Below are 23,156 nucleotides of genomic sequence, written 5' to 3'. Positions count from 1 at the left end.
TTATCCAAGTAATTACAAACATATTGAAGAAGTATAGAAAGAGTGGACGATAAGCAGATCCAAATTTTCAGATGTGTTAGGAATAGGACCAAATCTCTCAGTAAATTTTCAACCAACAGTATATTTCAGACCTAAACACCTGCTAAATTAGCAGTGCTAATGAGAAGGATCTCTAATCTATCAAGGGCCTTGGGCTTTGTATAAAGTATTTATCAAAAATATTTCAAATGAAATAATATTCAAATAAAAAAATGTTTGAAGTGACTAGGGTGGATCTCGATTCGGGTGATTTTGAAAATCTAACTTTTCAGGAATATTTTTGGATATTTTTTTGTCTTCTAGAAAGTTGTTTGACTTGCCAATCCAAACAACTTTGTCGAAGACACCAACATTTTATCTCGCAATTTACTCCTTCCACGACCAAATTTACAGAAAGCATTTTTTTATCTGACGATATTTTGGCATCTAGGGTAGAGTAGTCATCAATGAGACACGGGGAATGATGATAAAATTGCTCTCACAAGTCGTAGTTTCAACCAAACAGGCTAATGTTTGAGGGAAAGATGTGTCTACGGGATACAAATCTGACATAATAGTGGCACACCCTTGCAAAGTTATTCATAAATGTTTGATTCTGGGGTGTAAAAGTTAATTATGGACAAAAATAACTTTTTCTCTCATAGGCTGCCATTAACACCAACACTAATATTTCTTAAGATTTCTTCCGACGTTTCATAGGGAATGATTTGGGCTACAATTTCCCTTCATTAGGTTTTACCAAAATTAAGAATATACTCAGAATCCAGGTCTGTCTCAGTGTTTCCGATTTTTTCAGCCAGAGGCACTATGATTTTTCTTCATTAAACTTTTCAAAATCTACGGCTATCTTTTAAAACATGAATTGGAAATGATTTTTGGCATATTTATTGAGTTTAAACTTCGTTTAACCAAAAATATAAAGTTATTTGGTATAAATATATGGATTTTATGAAATTTATATACTATTTAGTACCCCTTTCCTAAAAGTTTTTCTCCTTCCTTCCCAGTTTTTCCCTTGATTCCCATCCACAGCTATCCATGATTCCTTCCCCTCCTGAAAGTCAAAAACCCTAAAGTTAACAATCTTCCTTTTCCTTCAAGTTATTCTTTCTCGTAAGCCCCCATCCTTTGACTCCGTTCCCTGAGTTATTTTTTTTTGTTCATAACTTATTTTTATTAGGTCCTTTTAGGTGCTGTGACCAGGTTAGGACCGAGGATCAATAGTACAGAAAATAATAGAAGAAAAGAAAAAAAAACCGTAACTAAATTAGATGATCATTTGCTCGTGCCATGTGTCAGCAAGTGTGCGATCACATCAAGTTCCCTGAGTTATCCTGTGATTCCCTTTTCCGTCCTGAAAGTTATTGCTGTTGTTGGGTGCCGTTGGAGTTGCTGCTGCTGATCTGGGTGCTGTTATGGGTGCTGCGCTGTTGCTGCTGCCCCTTGGAGACGAGCCTGGTTTCACCTGAACCGCGTTGGTGCCGCTGCTGATGAAGTCTGAAGGTGATGGTGTACTGATAATATTTTTTGTATTTTTAAACATTTCTTTGACCGTTAACATCGATTTGCTGATTTACTTTTGTACTGGGTGAACTGCGACGATTGTAGGAGTTTGATTTGGAATCTTATAGAATGTTAAGTAGATTTAAGTGTTGCCTCTCATCCCTAGATATTAGTTTAAATGAATTGGGTCCTATAGTATGCTCTGTCTTGAAACTACCTCCACTTATTTTTGATTATGGATAATTCCCGAATTAGAAGTGTCTCTGCAAACATTCCCCGTATTGTTTTAAATGCTATGTTGAATCAAGATCATCTAAACATTTGTCACATTAACGTTCAAAGCATTTGTGCTAGGAATTTCTCAAAATTTTATGAACTTAAATCGGTCTTATTAAACAGTAAACTCGATATTATATGTATGACTGAATCATGGCTGAGTGATAAGATTACTGATCAAATGATTGCAATTGAGGGTTATAAAATTATAAGAAATGATCGAAACAGACATGGTGGTGGCATTTGTGTTTACTATCGTGACACTTTGTCCTGTCGTATTGTAAATAAATCCATCTACGATGCTGATTATGGCCGACAAATTACAGAATTTCTTCTACTTGATTTTCGTCATGCTAATGAAAACTTTTTGCTTGCGGTATATTATAATCCCCCTAATCTTAACTGTGCAGATATTTTAAAAAGCCATTTTGAAAATTTTAGCGTTAAATACAATTCTACGTATTTTATAGGTGATTTCAATACCAACTTATTATATAATTCATATCGTTTGCAACACCTTCGAGAAGTTGTATCTAATTTTTGTTATTCTTTCATCAACTCCGAGCCAACTTATTTCTACAGTTCAGGTTGTTCTTTACTTGATCTTTTTATCACTGATTCCCCTCACATGGTTCTTAATAATGATCAGATCTCTTTACCTGGAGTTTCTCATCATGATATGATCATTTTTTCTTTAAATTACTCTTTATCTAAAACCTCTGACAGTACCGTACAATTTCGAAATTACGAAAGAATTAATTTTGCTGAACTCCAAAATGCGTTTTATGACTTTGCCTGGGGTGACTTTTATAGTATTGACAATCCTAATGTTCTTTTAGATTTTTTTATGAGAAACTTAACATATCTTCATGATCGGTTTGTTCCATTAAAGTCAATGCGTATAAAACATGAAAATTGTTGGTTCAATTCTGATATTGAAAGAGCCATGTTGAACAGAGATCTTGCCTATCGAACTTGGAAATCCTCTAAACTTGATAGTGATAAAGTGAATTATAAAATTCTTAGAAATCGTACCAATTTTTTGATAAGAAAAGCAAAATCAACTCATGATAGAAAGAAATTCAACACAAATCTTCCAAGCAAACAACTATGGAATAACGTTAAAAAACTAGGACTCAAAGATGATAATCGATTTAGTAATAGTATTGATATCTCTAGTGAGCAAATTAATGACTATTTCGTTTCTAATTTTACCATGGATGATTCAACGATACCCACTTTTGCAGCCTGTCCAAATGGTTTTACCTTCAAACCTTTTCTTGATTATGAAATTATTAATTCGGTTTTTTCAATAAAATCCAACGCTTTTGGCCTAGACGGTGTTTCCGATCAAATTTATACAAATTATGCTTCCACTAATTTTACCGCTGATTAAACACCTCTTTCATAGCATCATTAAGACCTCTATCTATCCCCAGGGCTGGAAAACCGTTAAAGTGATACCTATTAAGAAAAAAGGTAATTCCTCTGCAATTGCTAACCTTCGACCAATTAGTATATTGAGTGCACTCTCAAAAGTTTTTGAGAAACTTATTAACACTCAAATTTCTTCATTCATCAACGATTTGAACCTACTGCATCCGTATCAATCTGGTTTTCGTAAAAATCATAGCACAGAAACAGCCTTGCTGAAAGTCCATGACGATATCGCTTTAACTTTAGATAAAAAAGGAATTGCAATTCTGTTATTAATAGACTTTGCTAAGGCGTTCGATCGGGTATCACATCGAAAACTTGTAAACAAACTTCGTTCTGATTTTCTCTTTTCTGAGTCAGCTGCAAAACTTATTGAATCTTACCTTATACATCGCAGTCAAGCTGTCTTTTGTAATGGGATATTATCAACTTTTCAAAATATTGGATCTGGTGTTCCTCAGGGTTCCATTTTAGGACCGTTACTATTTTCTCTTTTTATCAATAATTTACCCTTAGTTTTAGAACATTGCTCAATCCATTTGTTTGCTGATGATGTTCAGATTTATTTTTGTTCTGATTCCGTTTTTGATTTGTCTGTTATTAGAAATAAAATAAACAAAGATCTCTTAAATATTTACAAGTGGTCTCAACACAACCTTTTGCCAATTAATCAGTCCAAAACTAAAGCAATAATTTTTAGCAAATTGCGATCTTCTATTGTTTGTCCTGCTTTACTTTTTGGAAACGAACAGGTCGAATTTGTAAATAGAGTTAACAATTTAGGTGTTATCTTTACATCTGATTTAGATTGGGATGCCCACATAAACAGTCAATGTGGTAAAATCTTTGGAGTGCTAAAACGCCTTAACTTAGTTACTAGACATTTTGACTCTGCCACGAAAACAAGGCTTTTTAAGACCTTAATATTTCCTCATTTCATTTATGGAGATTTTGTATATACTAATGCTTCGGCCGCAGCTATCAACAAACTTCGTATCGCACTTAATGCATGCATCAGATATGTCTACAATTTGTCTCGTTACTCCAGGGTTACCCACTTGCAAAAATCACTAATTGGTTGTCCTTTTGCCCAGTTCTATCGATTCAGATCATGTTGTACAATACAGAAAATAATATTCACTAAAAAACCTAATTATTTGTTATCTAAATTAAGACCTTTTCGACAAACGCGCACATTAAACTACTTGTTACCTCATTTTAATTCTTCTTATTATAGTCAGTCAATGTTTGCAAGAGGCATTGTCTTCTGGAATTCATTACCAGTATCTACCAAATCGTGTACCACTATTGTGAGTTTTAAGCAGAGTTTATTAGAAGAACTCAATCGTTTAGACTAATTAGTTAGGGAATGAGAGCAACACAAAATTAGCAAGAAGCTTAAACAAAAACCACCTCACTCAGTTTGAAACATTGTAACATTTTAAAAGACATGAAGTCTTACGTTACTTAATTGAATAAATAAATAAATAAATAAATAAAGTTTAAAGTTGACGAAATTGCGTTAATATGTTCAAGGCAAGTCACCTACAATGGAACAATACAAAAACACGATGTTTTACTAGAGAAGAATTGATTTTCGTATAGTGTCTCATTGTTCCTGCCAAGTGCGTAGACGCCAGATCGATCTCATATTTTGGTCAATGTTAGATCACATTAATAGATTAATTGTTTTCAAAATGCAACAAAAAGTTCATGATAACATGCCGATGAAAAAAATTCAAAAATCGTTGTAAGTTAAAAATCAAAAGTGTCTCATTGATGAATACCCTACCCTACTGATCCGATTTTCAATGTTATAAAAGTAAAATATCATATTTTTTAAAATAATGTTTAGTAAATTTTTTAAGTAATATCTTCAAATTTGGAAACGGTCAACATGTTTTCAGATAATCGATCATCAAATCACATCTCATTTCCAAATGTTTATAGAACAATAACATTGTTTTCAATTTGCAGGAAACAAAAAAAATAACAACTTTTATTGAATATAGCTTTACAATATAAGTGCTGAGAAAATATTAAAAAGGAATGATGAGAAGCAAAGTATTTCATAGAGAAAAAGTTATTACTCCTTAAAAAAATGGTAAAACACATTTTTTTAAATAGAAATTGGGCAGTTAAGGTTAAAACGTAAATATTGTGTCTACACATTTTCCACATTCGACTCTATTTTGCTTCTAGTTGAGCAATTCTCTACAAAATCGGTCTTTTTTCTTCAATTTTAATTTTTGTATTTTTTAATCCGGCTGAAACTTTTTTGGTGCCTTCGGTATGCCCAAAGAAGCCATTTTGCATCATTTGTTTGTCCATATAATTTTCAATACAAACTTGGCAGCTGTCCATACAAAAATGAAATGTGAAAATTCAAAAATCTGTATCTTTTGAAGGAATTTTTTGATCGATTTGGTGTCCTCGGCAAAGTTGTAGGTATGGATACGGACTACACTGGAAAAAATGATACACGGTAAAAAAATATTTGGTGATTTTTTATTTAACTTTTTATCACTAAAACTTGATTTGCAAAAAAATAATATTTTTGATTTTTTTTATTTTTTGATATGTTTTAGAAGGCATAAAATGCAAACTTTTCAGAAATTTCCAGGTTGTGCAAAAAATCTTTGAGCGAGTTATGAATTTTTGAATCAATACTGATTTTTTTCAAAAAATCGAAATATTGGCCGCAATAATTTTTCAACTTCATTTTTCGATGCAAAATCAAATTTGCAATCAAAAAGTACTTTAGTGAATTTTTGATAAACTGCACCGTTTTCAAGTTAAATCCATATTTAGGTGACTTTTTTGAAAATAGTCGCAGTTTTTCATTTTTTAAAATTAGTGCACATGTTTGCCCACCTTTAAAAAAAATATTTTTGAAAAGCTGAGAAAATTCTCTATATTTTGCTTTTTTGAACTTTGTTGATACGACCCTTAGTTGCTGAGATATTGCAATGCAAAGGTTTAAAAACAGGAAAATTGATGTTTTCTAAGTCTTACCCAAACAACCCACAATTTTTTTTCCCAATCATTAGTTTTCAAAATATCGAGGTATCGACGGAATTTTTTCAAACATGCTAAATATTATTATAAACGCAGGAAAATGCATTTTAACTGGTTTTCAGTTGATAAAATATTAATATTCATTAAAATTTTTAAGTTTTTCGAAAAATAACGTTCTATGCCCCCTGGGGGAAACATAAACTTTGAAGAATATTTGCAACGGTCTTAAGTTAAAAACGAAAAGGAAGATTTTGTTTTATTCACGCATGCAAAATAATGAAAAACATTTTGAAACGAGTGAATTCAATCAAGAAAAATACTCTTCACAAATGTGCTTGGCGTTAAATATTATTTCATACAAATGGATACAACAATTTCTGGTCAAAATAGAAGTTTCCAAGTAACCTGAAAACGTTTGTAAAATAGTTTAAAAAAATGTGAGGAATGTATCGTTCCAAAACACATACTTTTTCGAGTAGATTCCAAGCACATCGTTGGAGTTGAACTGGCACAATCCCAACAAATAGGTAGGATATGTTCCACACTGTTTTGCCTTGAACACGAAGGCCGGATTCAACGACAGTGTAAACAGCTGATGCGCATGGGAGTGACTGCAGGCTATTGGCACTGGAATTGTTGTTGTTTTTTCAGGATATTAAAAAAGATGAAATTGTATCTATAAAAAAAAACTTACCATACGTATCGGCATACGTCAACATGGGAAGCAGACATGAAGGCTGAGGATGGTATCCTCCATTTGGGAAGAAATTAGCTTGACCAAGAGGATTTCCGACTCCCAACAGGTAACGGGTCGTGTAGATGAGCTGAACATAGTCGGCATCCGTGGATGCGATTCTATTTTTCGTTCCAACATCAATTGGTTGAGTGAAAAGTGGTCCAGCTGCGTCTAGTCCGTACAGCTCCTTCACCTGACCGCTGAAGTTCTTGCAAGCGTACGCCGAGACATGGGCACCCAAGCTGTGACCAATCAAGGTCATCTTGGACGGAGTTATCCCATTGCGTGTCAAAAATTGCATAAACAAGGTCAAATAGTTTCCCACCAATCGGGTATTCCGCTTGGCCGCGATCGCATAACCGTACCGGGCGTATCTGGACCAATCCACGGCGCAAACGTTACTGTCCACGTACTTGCTATAATTTCCGGCCATTTCCTGCACCCACGTGACGTTAGCATAACTCAACCAACCATGGGTGATTATGGCAACGGGTTTCGAAAGGTCCAGTTTACTCGCAATGGAACTATCATTTACGAACGTCTGCTGAAGACTCGAATATCCTCGACGACCGCACCAAAATGTGACCTCCTGATCGATGGTTTCGTTGTCCATGACCGTCTGAATCAGATCACCCGCCATATCTGCTAATCCGGTTGAGATGCCATCGATGAAACTAGCCAACGCAGCTTCTGTAGTGAAGCTGGAAAAATCGAAGGCTTGTCCGGTTGGCAATCCTGCCACGAGGACTACCAAAAGTGCCGGAATCGACCACATGACGATTTCTAATCGTACTGACTGATAGTACCAAAATTGTATCGTATTTATCAGTTTGATTCTTGTTAACTCAGTTGCGTATTTGGCTAACAAATGAATGAACAATAAGTTTATTTAAATTCCATCTTAACCAGCTGTATCTACGCAGACGACAGTGTAGACGTATATGAAAACTTTTCTAGAAAGAAGTTCAAATTTCTCTGAAACATCTTCCACCTATTTGCTACCCTGCCAAATCTGAAAGACACTTTTCACATGTGCAACAAGAAAATTTCATTTATTCGTACATTAACCACTGCCCAAAACCACATTGTCCGCACTGCGTTGAAAAGACCACTTCGTTCCGCCAACAAACCTCATTTTTTTCCACCCATACTCCAATGTGGTTCCAACGGTTGCATTTCCCAGTCCGTCCGTGGGATAAGGAAACCTCAAAACAAAAAATCTTCAAGACCATCTGAACCGCCACGCGGCCAAGCAAATTACTTTAAAGCTAACTCTAGCTCTGCTGGCTGGCAACACTGCGCTGCTGCTCAGTCCAAGAACGCAAAACCAGACGGAGCTGGTCAGAAAATTGGCAACCTGCGGCGAAAACACTCGCATTACGTGCACTGCTGGTCAGACGGCTACCCCTCTGGGAGATGGACCGGGCGATGCTTCCCGCTGGCTCCCAGTCAGGAGTGGCTCATGCAGTTCTCAACATGATTTAGCGCCGCCAGGATGAATCTTTGCAGTGGTGGATGGACTGTGGGGATTTGTGGGGGGTAAGTGGGGTAAAATGAATGTAATTTGAAGTTACAAAAACCCATGAATAGAGCTAAAAGTCCCATTTCAACCCAGACTGCCATCATCCAACCCCGAAAGACAGTCCGCAGGGTGAAAACTCCACAAAGACACACCGCTCAGCGTTCGTCGCCTTTGCTTGCATCCCCGTTTCCCCATAATGAACGAGCTGCATTTTGTGTTATAAATTAAATTATCCTCAAGAAAAGTGGACGCGAAAAAAATGCTTTTCCGTTTTGCCGGTGTTACACCGACCCGGTTGCAGATCCAACTGGTGGTGTAAACCTCAAAGAATGTTGTATTTTAAAATTGACTCAAATTAACTCCCGAATAAGATTTTTTGTGAGCTAATATATTAACTTAGGAAAGAGTAAAACACAATTTTTCAATTTATTTTTATTATTTTTTCCATTCATATAAACGCATTCTTCGTTATCCACTCCAAAAAGGAAGATATTCTTGTAGCAGTAGAATACCTCCATTGAATACATTGGACATCTTCATCTGGATTGACCCCAACAAGAAACGGGACACCACGAGGATCCAACCAGGTGAGCATACCGCTGAATCTCACACATGTGATATTCTTCATAGGATTCCTCAAACAAAGTTGAGTCTTGTGAACCTCATACGGGTGACTTCGCTGGCAGTCTGAATTGTACATTGGATGGAGTACAGTGTTTACGGTAACATCTTTTCTAACTGAAATCGAAAAATGATAAAAATTTAGCTTCTGAAAACACTAGAGCGTCCAATTTCCAGTCTCGGGAAAAAAAATCCAGGGAATTCCCGGGATTTCCCGAAAAAAAAAATATTTCCCGTATTTGTAAATTTGCCAGGATTTCCCGAAATTTAAGCGGAAGTAATACATGATCTAAAATTTTTGGCACTTTTTTTAAATAAATAAAATAGTAAAAGAGCTCAACTCACTGATAAGTTTCATAAGTAAATAACAGTATATTGAATTGAACAATTTACTGTTCATATTGAACTTATCAGTTCGTCTAAAAATTTCATGTCAAGGTTTTTTTTCAGATGATTTCTAAAGCATTTACAACTGGAAATGAAAATAAAGCACCCCTTCCCGCCAAGATAAAAATTTAGTTTCTTCTACGTTTTAGTTTACCATTACCAAACTGAATTGATATCATTTAATTTGTTTAAAATTATTCGAGAAATTAAAGATTAAAGTTGAAATTTTATAGAGCACTACAGCTGCCAAGGGCGTAAGAGATTATGAATATGAAACTACTAAACTACTTTTTTGCTATGAATCTTTTTTGTAACCAAAGGCTGCTTAATAAAAAAAACACATTGAAAAACTACTTCGTATTGTACTAAAGGTGCCCAAAAAATGCAAACATTTTTCAAAAACTCCAAATATTTGTAAAAAAGAATATTTGAAAAACGTGAAAAATATGATTTTTAAGGCAAACTCAATGCAATGAGCTCAAACCAGTAAGATTTGCTTTGGAAAAAATATTTGCCATGAAAAACATATTTTCTGCACTATTTTTTTCATTACAACTTTTAAGTTAAAATTATTTATCAATATTTTTCTTTATTATATTATCTCAAACTGGCCACAGAGACAAATTTAAAAGCAATTTTATGGTTTTAGAGCATACTCACTGTCCAAAAACTGTAATTAAAGAATAATACCTACTTTTACCAAAAAAAAAAACTTTTGATTATTTTTTTATATTTTGTATGAAGACAGCTTAAAAAAATTGAAAATTTATATATTTTCTTGAAGTTGTATGTGTTTTTACAGGCAGTCAAGGCATTAATTGATCCTCACACTTGAATATTTTAACTTATTTTATTTTGCTAACGTCATGGTTTGAAATCCGGACACTTAGTAGCATATCTTTTTTGTTATAGCAGGCAAAAAATCATGTAATAAGTTGGAAATAAAGAAATATCATCAGAATGTAGAATCTTAACAGAATATAAACAGTTAGTTTTAAGAGAATTCATGGGAAATATGTATTTTCTAACCATTTTTCATCAGAATTTTAAAATTAAAATGACTTGTTGTGCTTCGAATCCAGGACACTGATAAAAGCTGATTCGAAATCTGGACACTTTTGCTTCGAATTCTGGATACTCGATTTTGCTTTCGAAATGTTATGGCATGTGTGAATGTGTGAATGGCATTCTTTAGGTCTTAACCCTCTAACGCCCATGGTTACTCCAGAGCACCACTATTTTTTGCCTTCAAAACTAAATTTCTCTGCAACCATACATTTTTTCAACCTCGTTCAACCTGCGTTAGTTTATATAGAATGTTAGCTTATAACCATTAAAATTTCATCCAATTTGGTCGATCCAGTTACGAATTATGTTGAAAAACGTAAAAAATCTCGATTTTGCTCTGGGCGGGAAGGGGTTAAATAAGCTGTTAACATCAAAACAATCGATATTTTATATAAAAATTTGCTTGAATTTAAGGAAATCAAAGCCATAAATTTAAGTTTTGCCTTCCCGGTGCATCAAACGCCTATGAAATATTTCAGTGAAATGTTTCACGTTTTTGGATAACTTATAATTTTATTCTATATAATTGTTTTGGCATTAACTACAGCGTTCAAACAAACTTAAAATGAAAGTTGTTGTTAGAATTCATCAAATAACACAGTTTGTACATTCATAATGCGAACTTATACACAAATAATTGATAAAACAAGATGAGGTGTCCGGGTTTCGAAGCGTCCGGGAATTCGAATCATGACGTTATTAATATTCTATAAAATTTCGTAGCATAACAATAATCAGAACCAGAATCAGATCAATTTTTGATAAGCACCAAATTTCTCGGGAAATTCGTTGAAAATTTCCCGTTTTCCGGAATGTTGTTACCCCGGGAAATTGGACGCTCTAGAAAACACTCAATGCCATACCTGCGAAAGTTATGTTCAGCACAATTGGCGTATGAGTTTGATTTGTCCACAGACAGGCCGGGAAAACCTGCGCATTCCACTCAAATGGGTAGCTAAGCTTAATCAGCGCTATATCATTGGTTTTATCGGTTGAGTTGTAGGTTTCGTGTTTCAAAACGTCACTGATATTGTACTGTGTCTGTTTATCAATTAGACGAACCACCAAGTAACGATGTTCTGCCAGGCAGCTTGCCGTCGTTAGCACCGCACTTTTCGTTATAACAACTCCTGAGCACAGGAAGGTGATTCTTTCGCCGAAATGTCTTGCAATATACGCCTAGTGATAAGGTTTACTGTTCATATTTAAATTCTCATTAACTGTTGTGACAATCTTACCAGAGACCCCAGCGAAGTCGTATGCCCTTGAGCCATTTCAGGACATTTCAAAACCTCAGGATGTATTTGACTGCCTTCGCTCAACATGATGATCTCATAAGCACAGCAAACCACCGAAGTACTGGAACAAAATGTGTCAACTTTTCGATTAAGATGACCTGGACAAATGTCTACAGAAACGCAACGAGCAGGTCTTCCCTTGGAAATTGTGCAGTTATCGCCCTCATGAAGATCCATATCGATGTATCGTACAGTATCAGCCGTATTCTGGTAGTTTGGCAAAAGGACGGATTTCATCCACTCCACGTGGCTTGACAGACGAACCCCAATAATATGCTCTCCAAAACCGCAATCCCTTCCAAACAGACTCAGCGCTACGGTGTGATGGTAGTCGTTGTTCTCCTTGAACATCCACTCATCTAGAACGCCGCCAACCAGCAGATCACATGATCCCGGTACCAAAAACACGTCATTTCCGACGCAGAACTGTTCCCTCGTAAGTCCATGGCGCAATCTTGGGGCGAAACGCTCTGAAATTACACAACTGCTTTCGTTTAAAACGGGAGATTTGATACGGTGGAGCGCTTGCGTTGAATTGAGGTGAATCTCTTCGTCAAAATACAAAAAATGGTTTATGTCCTGACGACCACTGCCGTATGCATTAACCGAATCGTTAAACATTCCGTGCCAAACACAGGAAGGTTGGAATCCCAGAGGCAAATCTAGCAATTTACTCATCTTTAGAATAGCAATGTTGTTGTAGCCTGATCCTTGAACGTGGTTAGGATGAACGTGAATCTTTGATATGGGCATCACTTTTTCCCCCAGATAAGTAACAAAAGCTAGAGATTGTCTGAAAGAAACTGTATCAGTCGATTATCTTTTACCAGATCCGCTTACAACCCTTCCAAGTTTGTGCAATCGGCCACCGTGATCACTGTATCCTCATCCACAATAACACCGTAACAATTGTGTCCAACGTCAACCATCTGTATCGGCAATGCACGGCTAGAAATTCTCACCCTAGTCATGTCCACAGCTGTGAAATTATTCGATCTTTCCTCATCAATCCGAACTTGATCGTCAAACTCTCGCAATGAAGCGTAGCGCAACGCGCACAAGGTAGCGTTGTAGTCCACTACAAATTCAAATAATATTACTTGCAAAAATTATTGATTGATTCAGTCTATACCTTCAAGTCCATCAGCGCCATGATCCCGCATCGTAGCCATAATCCAATCGTAGAAGAACGCTACCTTCGCGTACACTCCCGGGTTAGACGTTCCACAAACACCCCCGAACGACGTAACTCCGACCACGAACGGTGTCATCCGGGAGTTGTGCAACAGTTTCAGCTGCAGGGGACCACCAGAATCCCCTTCGCAAGTGTCCATTTCCTCGTCCACTGCACAAAGGTGCTGATCTTGGAGACCTTGTCGAATTCTCCGCGTCGGAGGATAAAATTCACTGCACTGTTCATTGGAGATCGGTTTCAACGAAACCTTCAGCAAGGTTGGCGTACGTTTTTGAGCTGAAATGAAACGCTTGTCAACGTCACAGTGCAGGTTCGAGTGCTGACGATCGTACCGAAGCCGGTGTTTCCCCAACCCGTTGCCACCATCTCGCGAAATCTTACCTCACCATCGCTCCACAAACAGGCCGGTATCACCGTCTGGTCTAAGCTGTCGAGAGATAATCATTACTTAGCGATCGAAAAGAAAAAGCATCAAAACTGACGTCACGTTCCATTCTAGCTTCAGCAATGCTACATCGTGATAGCTGGCGCTGAACGTGTGCTCGGGATGTCGAAGAATCTTTACGATTTTCAACTGCTGTGCGTACGTGTCATCTTCGGCGCTGAACAGGTCCAGGTCACCCAACCGGACCACATCGGGTGGCTGGTTTCTTTTATCAATGAGACAGTGAGCCGCGGTCAGCACGAAGTTCTCCCAAATCAGCGATCCCCCACACTGCCACAGAATTGTGCCGTTCGGAAGTGTCCAACCGAGTGCGGCCATGTGGGCAAATTCCCGGAAACGTGTCGGTTGTCCGGCCGCGGGAATGGACGTGGGATATCTAGCTAGTTTAAAGTACCGAAGGTGACAATCTTTTGGATAACACAACAAAACAACTTATCATTTTCACCATCTAGATTCTAGAAGCAGCTAATCTTGCCATCCAGTGTTGTCCGTTCGTTGGGAAACATAACCGGTTCATCGTTCTGAGCTTCCGTCAACAGCAACAACAGCGAAAAAACCATTAACACGAGATAGATCATCGTCATTTCACGATCGTGTCCGCTATACTACTGATCGCTTTGTAATGAATTGCACTCAGTATGATTAAAAAAACCCTGCTTGAAAGATGACGAAACTCATAAAGTTGTTTTTAAGTTCTGCAGACCGTCTGATCGTAAAGATGAAGAACTCAATGTAATAATTTGTAATCTTTTGGCGATAATATATTGTGAAATAAGTTAAAAAAAAGTTCTATTGAATTATCAAAATTACATTTTATTAGATTGATGACGTGGAGACGCACGGTAGTCAAACTTCTCAAGTATTCCACCTGTCCAGATTCAAAACGTTTCGTTTGATCCACCCAACTAACGCCGAAATCCGGGTAAACGTCCCGTGCCGCCATGAGCTGCACTGTTCCTCATGCTGTGCCATCCCAACCAGATAAGTAACTCCACCTTCGGTGGGCTGCGATATCAGCACATCACTTGCATTGCGGCACACGGAATCACGCCTTGGCGTTCGACCACACAGCTGAGACGGGTGCAGCGGGCTTGGGTGAGTTCTTTGGCAGTCCGAGTTGTACCTGGCTATGATCTTGCCATGATCCAGGTTGTCATCGTCTAGAAAAAGGGGGTTGTTCAGTGAAATGGTCCTCAAATTGACTCAAGTTGATTATTACCTTCAAAGATCATTCTCATAACAAGTGGAGTATGCGTATTGTTCATCCAGAGGCACGCTGGATATATTGACGCACTCCACGTGAGCGATTCTTTAATCTTGACCAGGGCAATGTCGTTGCTACCGACGGTTTTATTATACGATTCGTGGAGGAGCACATCCTCTATCAAAAACAAATCATCTTCAATATCTGCCAGCAGTTGAACAACGTCCGGCTTATTTGGTCCCAAACAACTCACAGTTGTAACTACCACGCTAGCAGTTATGATCGATCCCAGGCATCCGATTTCATACCTATCTCCGGCATCCCATCCAAAACGTACCAATATTCCATCTTCATCAGAAGGCTCCAACTGATTCACAATGGAAGGACAATCGTCTAAATCTGATTGCAGATCTCGTTGCTCGTTACTTTCGATAATATCCAAAGGACAGCAGATGACACTCGTTGTAGAACAAAACTTCACATTACTCTGCGCGATAAAGCTCTGAAAACTATCAGTACACTTCGCCAGTGGAACGCATCGTCCTTCCTGTTCAGCTTCTACATAGCACCGATCTCCATCGTGAAGATCTGGATCCGAAAAGATCAGCGAATCACTATCAACTTGTCTATGCTTAGGTAACAGTACCGACTTCAACCACTCCACATGGCTCGAAAGTCGAGTTGCTATCAGATGTTCTCCATAACCACAATCTCTACCGAACTGAGCGAGTCCGTATGCAAAATTATGACGGAAATTACTCTCGTATATCGAACTATACAAAGGTCCCCCGACGGCAAGATTACACACTTCCGGCACCAGAAAGAAATCGTTACCAACGCAAATGTGTTCCGGAGTTGGGCCACGTTTTAGAAAAGGTAAATGCTCGGCGGATATCCGACAGTTAGTCTTATTCTGCGCGGTTACTTTCGAAGTCCGAAATTTTGTGGTTGGATCTGAAAAATACCTTTTATGTGACCTGGATCGGATGATTCTTAACAATACCTGACATACTTAGTCCTTCGTAAAAATGTTCTGTATTGAGATCGCTTCTACCAAAACCAACAGTTCTTAATGTGTCGTTCGGTAGCTCGGTCCCATGCCAAATGCATGCGGCAGATGCATCTGAACTAAAATCTAACAGTCTTTCCAATTTCAAGATTGCAATGTTGTTATCGCTGCTGCCTTTAGTATATCCAGGATGTATGTGAGTTGTTGATATGTCGATTTGCTCTGGGAGAACAATCCGCCTGATTCGTTTACTAAAAAAGAAAAAAATGTATTGAAATTGTCGAATGATTTTGGTTACCCTCACCCTTTATACCCAGCGCAATCAGCTGTCGTCAAAACAGTTTCTTCGTCTACAATGACTCCGTAACAGTTTTCATGATCAAGTTTTGCAATAAACGACGGCAAGTCGGCCACATCAGTCAAATGCTTCTGAAAAACATCGATCGTCGCTTTGGTACCGTTCCGTTCTGTCACAATCCCAGCGTAATACTCCCTAAGGGGAGCATGACGAAGGGCACAAATGGTCGTGTTAAATGTTTGGTCATCCACGACGGCACCGTGGTTCTGCATCGTGTCCACGATCCAGTCTACATAGGAGGCCACCCGGGTGTACACTCCGGGATTTTCCGGAGAACATGGCAGTCCAAACGAGGTAACTCCCACGATAAACGGGGTCTCTCTCATGTTGTGCATTAGCTTGACCTGCAGTGGTCCTCCGGAGTCACCCTGTAAGATGAACTTCGTGAATGTTTTCTTTAAGGGGCACGTGACTAATTTATACCTCGCAAGTATCTGCCTTCTCATCCGATGCGCAAATATGATGCTCTTGAAGGCCCGCCCGTAGTCTTCTATTGGTTTCTTTGTTGAATACCTTTCCACATTCTTCATTGGATACTGGCGAAAGACCCATCTTCAGCAGCTCTGGAGATTGCTCACCAGCTACGAGTTTAAAAAAAATCAGTAATTCGAAGTTGAATACTTCAAAATCTTACAAAATCCAACTTTGCCCCATCCAACAGCATCCATTCGTTTGAACCGAACTTCCATATCCGTCCAGAGACAAGCTGGAAGAACCGTTTCGTTGATTCTACAACAATCAATAGTTTCAGTTCAGATTTTCGCCACAAAACCCCTCCAATACCTACGTTACATTCCGCTCCAACCGTATAAGTGCGATATCGTGGTAATGTGACGAGAATCGATGTCCCGGATGACGGACAAACTTGGCGATCACGATTTGCTGCGCATATTCATCACCCTCTTCAGTAAAAATGTTCAAATCACCGAATCTAACCACATCCGGGGGAACATTCCGGTAGTCGATCGCACAGTGCGCCGCCGTTAGCACAAAATTGTCCCATATCAACGATCCGCCACATCGCCAGTCTACGGTCCCATTCGGCTGGCTCCAGCCAATCGCTCCCATGTGGGCAAACTCATACAAACGCGCCGGAAGGCCACTGATTCCAAACGGATCCGACGCGTAAAAGTACTGGAAGAAGCGCTGGCGGCAATCTGGGTGATTGTGGGATGATTGTTTTTAAATAAATGAAACATTTACACCTAGACAGCATTACCATCTAAATTGGTACGTTCGTTTGCTATAAATTGTGACTCTCCTGGATGTCTGAAGGCTGAAACTGAAGCGATCATAAGTTGACATTTTTAAAATCTTCGTGAATGTATCGCATTTTGAACCTCTTCCAAGTACACAAGCAATTAGAGTAAATGCTATCGGCTTCATCATACTGGAACATACAACTAGGAAGCCACTTTGTTACTGCTTAAACGCCCGCAAGGTAGTTGATCTTGATAGTACCACTGCCCGTCACTGACTGATAAATGCATGCTACAGCGATCGCGAAAGTATCTAAGCAACGACTTGGAATCATCTCAACAAGAAAAACCAGTTTTGTTTGCTACTAATGCACACATAAATTATATTTAAAATCTCACATGTTCCCACTGATCCAATCAACCAGCATAGATATCCTGGTGAACGTTCCGTAGTCCCATCCCGAGCAACCATCCTCGTGCAAAGCCAGTCCCACCAGATAGCTAGGGCCGGTCGCAGTTTGCGACACCAGTACATCACCCGACTTCCGGCAAACCGGTTCGTCCCATACCTCCTTCGCACAAAGCTGCGATCGGTGCAGCTCCCTCGGGTGAACCCGTTGGCAGTCTGAGTTGTACTTGGCCTGGATCATCTGGACGGAAACTTGATCGTCATCTGTTGGTTTGGTTTAGTCATTTTTTGAACGTGTTGAATTTAGAATGGTGATCTTACCCATAAAAAGCATTCTCGTGATCATAGGAGTGTGAGTTTTGTTCATCCAAAGGCAGGCTGGATACAGTTGAGGACTCCAGATAATCGGAGTTTCGAGCTCGAGTAATGCGATGTCGAAGCTTGAGTCACTAGCGTTGTAGAGATCGTGAAAAGTTACGTTTTCCACCTGTATTGTGCTGTTTACGTTTGTCAAAAATCTAACCTTTGTTGGGATACTGTTACCCAAACAACTTCTAGTCGTAACGATAGTTTGAGTGGCGATAATTGATCCTAAACATCGAAACTTGTCATCGAACTCCGATCCGATCTCAACCATGAATCCGTACGGACTCAATACGTTTAATTTACTCACAATCTGCTGGCACTCCTCCAGTTCCGTTCGACGATTAACAGCTTTCTTCTTTTTTACGATCACATCCAGAGGACAGCAGACGACCTCTGTCGACGAGCAAAACTTTTTATCTGTCCGGTTTAAAAACTCCACTCGACTTTGAAAGCATTCTCCCAAGGCAACGCAACGTCCATCGACGCCGTGCTCGGTCTTGCAAGGATCACCCTCTTGGCGATCCCGTTCCAGAAACAGCAACCTACTGCTAGCATGGTGATGTCCGGGCAACAGTACCGACTTCATCCAGTCTATGTGACTCCACAACCGGGTCGCTAACAGATGTTCGCCGAAGCCACAGTCTCGGCCGAACTGGGCCAGCGCAAAGGTATAGCCGTACTCTCGATCGTCGTGCCACCGAGTGCCGAAGAGTGGTCCGCCGATGGCCAGATTGCACACCTCGGGTACCAGGAAGAAGTCGTTGCCTGCGCAGACAAGCTCGTGCGCAAATCCATGCCGCATGCTGGCTAGACTGGCCTTGGACAAGTGACAACTGGTCTCATTGAAGGCGGTTATCTTCGCTCTGTATGTTACTTGCGTTGGATCTGGGAGTATTGCTAGTTCTGGCAAGATTACCAAATCCTTGCGACCGACTCCGATAGTTTGAATCCGTTCATATGGTAGCTTGAAATCGTGCCAAATACAGGACGCTGTTGTTTCAGATTTGAAATCCAACAAGTTCTTCAACTTTAAAATAGCGATATTGTTATAACTGGTTCCCTTTTTGTATTCAGGGTGGATATAAATCGCTGCCACATCAATCTTCTCCGGTGTTATTATTCGATTTACCGGTTTTCTACAAAAATATTATTAACAATAAAATTAATACAATTAACTAAAACAATTACCCCATGAATTCCACACAATCCGCCACGGTCAGGACGATTTCTTCATCAACGATCACCCCATAGCAGTAATCCGCTCCCGTTGATCCTGCTGCCCAACCAAGTTTAGCAATATACGGAGGCAACTCGACGTCCAGCAACATGTGTTGACTCGAATAGTTGACATCGACATACGTTTCATTCCGGTGCTGTACCACTCCTTCGTACGGATCTCGCAAACTAACGTATCGCCGTGCACACGCAGTCGTATTGAACGTTTGGTCGTCTACGCGTTCTCCACGATCCTGCATGGTGGCCACGATCCAGTCCAGGTAAGGGGCCACCCTGGTGTAAACGCCTGGATTTGAAGTCCCGCACGGTAATCCAAACGAGGTAACCGCTACGACGAATGGCGTCTCCCGGAAGTTGTGCATCAACTTGACCTGCAATGGTCCGCCGGAATCTCCCTGGAATAGGGAATGGGTGAAATGACACCTTTGAAAATCTAGTCTGACGTACTTCGCACGTGTCCGTTAGAACATCCGATGCACAGATGTGATGTTCGTGGAGACCGGATCGCAGCTTTCTAATTGTTTCATTGTTATACACCATTGCGCACTTCTCGTGTAACATGGGAGATTGAGCCATCTTCAACAGAACGGGTGATTGATTTCCAGCTTGAATGCAAAGAAATATCTTGACAAACGTCCTGGCTTTTAAGATTATTTTTTTACCAAATCCTACTCGACCCCAACCCACGGCGTCCATATTGGTGAACCGAACTTCCATATCCGGCCATAAGCAAGCTGGGGCAACCGATTTCCCGATTCTAGAAATATCTATACTAAGATCATGCTCCTCCAACCAATGTTGCTACCCTCACGATACAGAACCAACCAGCTTGACGAGTGCAATATCATTGTAATACGCCAAAAACCGGTGCTCCGGATGACGTATTATTTCCGCAATCCCCAGCTGTTGAGCATACTCGTCACCATCCGGTCCAAAGATGTCCAAATCTCCAAATCTCACCACATCCGGCGGAGAGTTTCTGAAAAGCTTGGCCATCATTTCAAACCGTGCCGAAGAAAAATGTAGTTCCTAACCTGGAATCGACAGCACAGTGGGCCGCCGTAAGCACAAACCGGCCCGTAATCAGTGATCCTCCGCAGCGCCAATCGATACTGCTGTCCGGCGGCATAGTCCACCCGATCGCTCCCATGTGGGCAAACTCAAACAGACGCGCCGGCACACCATTGTAGCCGGGATTGCGCCAGAACTGGCTGTACTTGTAGTATCGCAGGTGGCAATCTGGGCAAAGGGTTGGAGTTTTTAAATTGATTGTAAATGTTTCGGTGAAGACATGGTGGTGTACCATTTAGACTAGTGCGCTCATCGGGAAAAAGCAGCGATTCCCCGGGGTGTCTCTCGATGAAATCTGTAGCAGTTTGGGTGTTTCTTTTGAAAAGGTGCAATTATAAGTTATCTGATGAATTGTTACCAAAACCCAGCGAGTAACCAAACGAAAGAATCATCCATAGAAATAGCATCTTAGCAGGGAGCACTTAGGATGACGTCACCGACTACCATCGCCTGTTGTTGGAACACTGTTAGAACACAGACTTGATCGTCGTACTATCAACATGAAACTGCCGTTTAGTCAACTCTGAGGTAACCAGTGCAGTTGATTGCTTCAAGCAGATGTTATGGGATTTCCCCTAGAGGGAAAAACTTTAATGTGCAATAACTTGGTATATAAAACTGGTTTGATCTCATAAACAGTTACATTATAAGCAGAAGACTTGCGCACATTTCACCACTTGAATCTTTCCAAAACTTCAGAATGAAGAGTTCGAGAAAGTAAAAATGTATATGGAAAAAGAAGGTCAGTCTGATATGTTAATAAACATGTAACTTTCTAGAGATGCTGGGTTGAAACTTGGCAGAACAAAGTAAATATGGCACATACAAAAAGTGGCGTCATGATCATTTTGATGGCACCGACCAACTGTGCCATTCGAATTCGGTCCTCAATTATGTTCCCCAACGAACGAACCACGCTGGACGGTAAGTTTCCATGCCAATTTCTTCTAATTGGCACAGAATTTAGAACTCTAGAGAGAACTCTAGGTAGAGTAACAATAATCAGCTTTTGGAGCGAGGTACAGTAGTTGTTCGGTAACTGGGCTGAACAAAAAATAACGAGGGGACCACCGATGCATAATATTTTCCAGATGAAATATAAAAATAAAAGTTACTCAAATTTATTTACAATGCTTACTTTTCATATTTCTTTAATTGTAACTTGAAATTAAACAAAAGTTTGAAAAAAGTTTTTTTATTTATTGAATATGATTTTTGCATCCATTAATCCCTCGGTTTGTTTTGTTTTTTCGACGTTTGCCTGCTTTTTAACTGGGCTACGGCCCAGTTATCGAGCGCCAAGTTAAAGAGCAGCCCAGTTAAACAACGCCCAGTTAAACAACGCCCAGTTACCGAACAACTACTGTATTCGAAAAACGTTACTTAATCCACCTTAAGGTGGTTGATGCCTTCCTCACATTATGTTGTATTTTAGGTTGTATTTACAAATTAATTTAAGAGTTTTTTCATTTATTTTTTTTATAATTATTGATTTTACTTCAACAACAATTTTCAATTCTTTTTTTACCAACTCTCCAAATTAAAGGAGAAAAGTCTCATGAGTTATATATTTCAGTAGAAAGTTCGTGTAAATCTTTGTCAAGACAAAATGATGCAGCAACATAATTAATAGGGGAAGGTGGGGCAAGACGACCATATGGGGCAAGAGGAACAATTGCTCGTACGGCAGTAATTTTTACAATTTTGATTATTTCCAGTATGAGGAATTGTTGCTAGCAATGCAAATAGCTGATTCTACTACCACATAACCGCCAAAACGACGTAAACGCCACGGGGCATAAGATTTAGTGAAGTTTTTTCAAAACCTTTGTTTTCTTATAATATTTGGAAAGTGCAAAATAAGGCTTAGGGTTCGTTTTAAGGCTCATTTTATCAAAATGCTATTTTTCCTAGATCAGTAGTGTCCCTACCAATGACATGCACCTATTACGAAGTATGATTTAACTTTTGGTTATTTTTGTTGAGAGCTTTTAAAAAATCTTGTTCAGGTGGGGCAAGTGTACCATATGGATTTTTAGTATGGAAAAAAATACGAATTGCTGCAACAACATATTTTATTGGGAAATAAATACTTGATAGTGCTTAAAAACTGATAAACAATTGTTAAAAAAAATGTCCATAAAAAATAAAGTGATATTATGAAAATTTACTATTTATCATCTAAGTATTTTTTTTACACTTGCCCCACTTTCCCCTACAGAAGCTTTCCAGAAGAGACGCAGACACTGCTTAAGCAATGGGGCAACCGGGCGATACGCATACAAGGTGGTGTGGCTGCCAATCCCCCGCGTGGTCAGACCAAAATCCTTACGCACTCTCGCTCGTAAGCAAAAAGACCCGGCCTTTTAGGTTATGCAAAATCACCGAGAAAATCACCCTTTTTTTGTAGCTATAAAAAAACTTTTTCTTGGCATAACTTTAAAAGTACTTCACTAAACAGAATAAAATTTAATAGGGTCTTAGGGGACCCCAAAACGAACAGAATAAGGCGGATCCGGCCAAAATCGGTTCAGCCAGTTCTGAGATAATCATATGGAAAAAAATCATGTCTACGCACATCCCCACAGACATTTGTTCAGAATTTGATTCTGAGTCGATAGGTATACTTGAAGGTATATCTAGGAGTCGTATTTAAGAAGTTTATTTTTCGAGTGATTTTATAGCCTTGCCTCAAGTGAGGAAGGCAAAAAGTCCCATATTCTGGGCACCCTAATGAGCATTTCCGACATACTGTTTTG

At 39.3% G+C, this 23,156-nt stretch overlaps 4 protein-coding genes across 8 annotated transcripts; all 4 read right to left on the bottom strand.

Moving 5' to 3' along the window:
- Positions 1-1,400: 1,400 nt before the first annotated feature.
- On the bottom strand, positions 1,401-8,470 carry LOC120421258 (phospholipase A1-like). The gene is made up of 3 exons (XM_039584454.2): positions 6,968-8,470; positions 6,741-6,900; positions 1,401-1,536 (listed from the first exon to the last, which is right to left on the bottom strand). Exons 1-3 carry the CDS (start codon positions 7,782-7,784, stop codon positions 1,401-1,403), a joined length of 1,113 nt encoding a protein of 370 aa, XP_039440388.2. The 5' UTR covers positions 7,785-8,470.
- Positions 8,471-8,947: 477 nt separating this feature from the next.
- LOC120421257 (serine protease snake-like) lies at positions 8,948-14,208 on the bottom strand. 4 transcript variants are annotated; one of them, XM_052708721.1, is made up of 7 exons: positions 13,583-14,208; positions 13,433-13,527; positions 13,038-13,376; positions 12,749-12,983; positions 11,846-12,698; positions 11,471-11,786; positions 8,948-9,269 (listed from the first exon to the last, which is right to left on the bottom strand). In XM_052708721.1, the coding sequence occupies exons 1-7, from the start codon at positions 13,861-13,863 to the stop codon at positions 8,980-8,982; spliced, it is 2,409 nt and encodes an 802-aa protein (XP_052564681.1). In that variant the 5' UTR covers positions 13,864-14,208; the 3' UTR covers positions 8,948-8,979. The 4 variants fall into 4 exon arrangements, with proteins under 4 accessions (XP_052564681.1, XP_052564682.1, XP_052564683.1 ...); XM_052708722.1 differs by having other exon boundaries at positions 13,433-13,522; positions 13,583-13,701; XM_052708723.1 differs by having other exon boundaries at positions 13,482-13,522; positions 13,583-13,682.
- Positions 14,209-14,346: 138 nt separating this feature from the next.
- Positions 14,347-17,649, bottom strand: LOC120421269 (uncharacterized). Its single transcript, XM_039584463.2, has 9 exons — positions 17,457-17,649; positions 17,336-17,398; positions 16,904-17,273; positions 16,751-16,845; positions 16,540-16,697; positions 16,063-16,484; positions 15,762-16,009; positions 14,765-15,703; positions 14,347-14,705 (listed from the first exon to the last, which is right to left on the bottom strand). The coding sequence occupies exons 1-9, from the start codon at positions 17,503-17,505 to the stop codon at positions 14,401-14,403; spliced, it is 2,649 nt and encodes an 882-aa protein (XP_039440397.1). The 5' UTR covers positions 17,506-17,649; the 3' UTR covers positions 14,347-14,400.
- Positions 17,609-20,884, bottom strand: LOC120421268 (uncharacterized). Of its 2 annotated transcripts, XM_039584462.2 has the most exons (9): positions 20,756-20,884; positions 20,630-20,692; positions 20,361-20,565; positions 20,138-20,305; positions 19,989-20,083; positions 19,774-19,931; positions 19,279-19,721; positions 18,046-19,226; positions 17,611-17,988 (listed from the first exon to the last, which is right to left on the bottom strand). In XM_039584462.2, exons 1-9 carry the CDS (start codon positions 20,802-20,804, stop codon positions 17,711-17,713), a joined length of 2,640 nt encoding a protein of 879 aa, XP_039440396.1. In that variant the 5' UTR covers positions 20,805-20,884; the 3' UTR covers positions 17,611-17,710. The 2 variants fall into 2 exon arrangements, with proteins under 2 accessions (XP_039440395.1, XP_039440396.1); XM_039584461.2 differs by having other exon boundaries at positions 17,609-17,988; positions 19,774-20,083.
- Positions 20,885-23,156: the final 2,272 nt, after the last annotated feature.

Source organism: Culex pipiens, chromosome 2 (genome assembly GCF_016801865.2).
Source record: "Culex pipiens pallens isolate TS chromosome 2, TS_CPP_V2, whole genome shotgun sequence".
Classification (NCBI taxonomy): domain Eukaryota; kingdom Metazoa; phylum Arthropoda; class Insecta; order Diptera; family Culicidae; genus Culex; species Culex pipiens.
This window is presented reverse-complemented; position numbering and strand designations above follow the sequence as displayed.

Coding starts and splice junctions, on each gene's coding strand:
- LOC120421258 (XM_039584454.2), bottom strand. CDS start 7,784: ATGTGGTCGATTCCGGCACTTTTGGTAGTCCTCGTGGCAGGATTGCCA. Junction 6,901..6,967: donor GACGTATGCCGATACGTATG/GTAAGTTTTTTT, acceptor CAACAATTCCAG/TGCCAATAGCCTGCAGTCAC. Junction 1,537..6,740: donor CTTGGAATCTACTCGAAAAA/GTATGTGTTTTG, acceptor CATCACCTTCAG/ACTTCATCAGCAGCGGCACC.
- LOC120421257 (XM_052708721.1), bottom strand. CDS start 13,863: ATGGCCGCACTCGGTTGGACACTTCCGAACGGCACAATTCTGTGGCAG. Junction 12,984..13,037: donor TGGCGCTGATGGACTTGAAG/GTATAGACTGAA, acceptor TTGAATTTGTAG/TGGACTACAACGCTACCTTG. Junction 12,699..12,748: donor GATTGCACAAACTTGGAAGG/GTTGTAAGCGGA, acceptor AGTTTCTTTCAG/ACAATCTCTAGCTTTTGTTA.
- LOC120421269 (XM_039584463.2), bottom strand. CDS start 17,505: ATGATGAAGCCGATAGCATTTACTCTAATTGCTTGTGTACTTGGAAGA. Junction 17,399..17,456: donor TGCTTGTGTACTTGGAAGAG/GTTCAAAATGCG, acceptor TGATCGCTTCAG/TTTCAGCCTTCAGACATCCA. Junction 15,704..15,761: donor ACATTTTTACGAAGGACTAA/GTATGTCAGGTA, acceptor GGTATTTTTCAG/ATCCAACCACAAAATTTCGG.
- LOC120421268 (XM_039584461.2), bottom strand. CDS start 20,804: ATGCTATTTCTATGGATGATTCTTTCGTTTGGTTACTCGCTGGGTTTT. Junction 20,566..20,629: donor TGAGCGCACTAGTCTAAATG/GTACACCACCAT, acceptor CCCTTTGCCCAG/ATTGCCACCTGCGATACTAC. Junction 20,306..20,360: donor CACTGTGCTGTCGATTCCAG/GTTAGGAACTAC, acceptor CAAGCTTTTCAG/AAACTCTCCGCCGGATGTGG.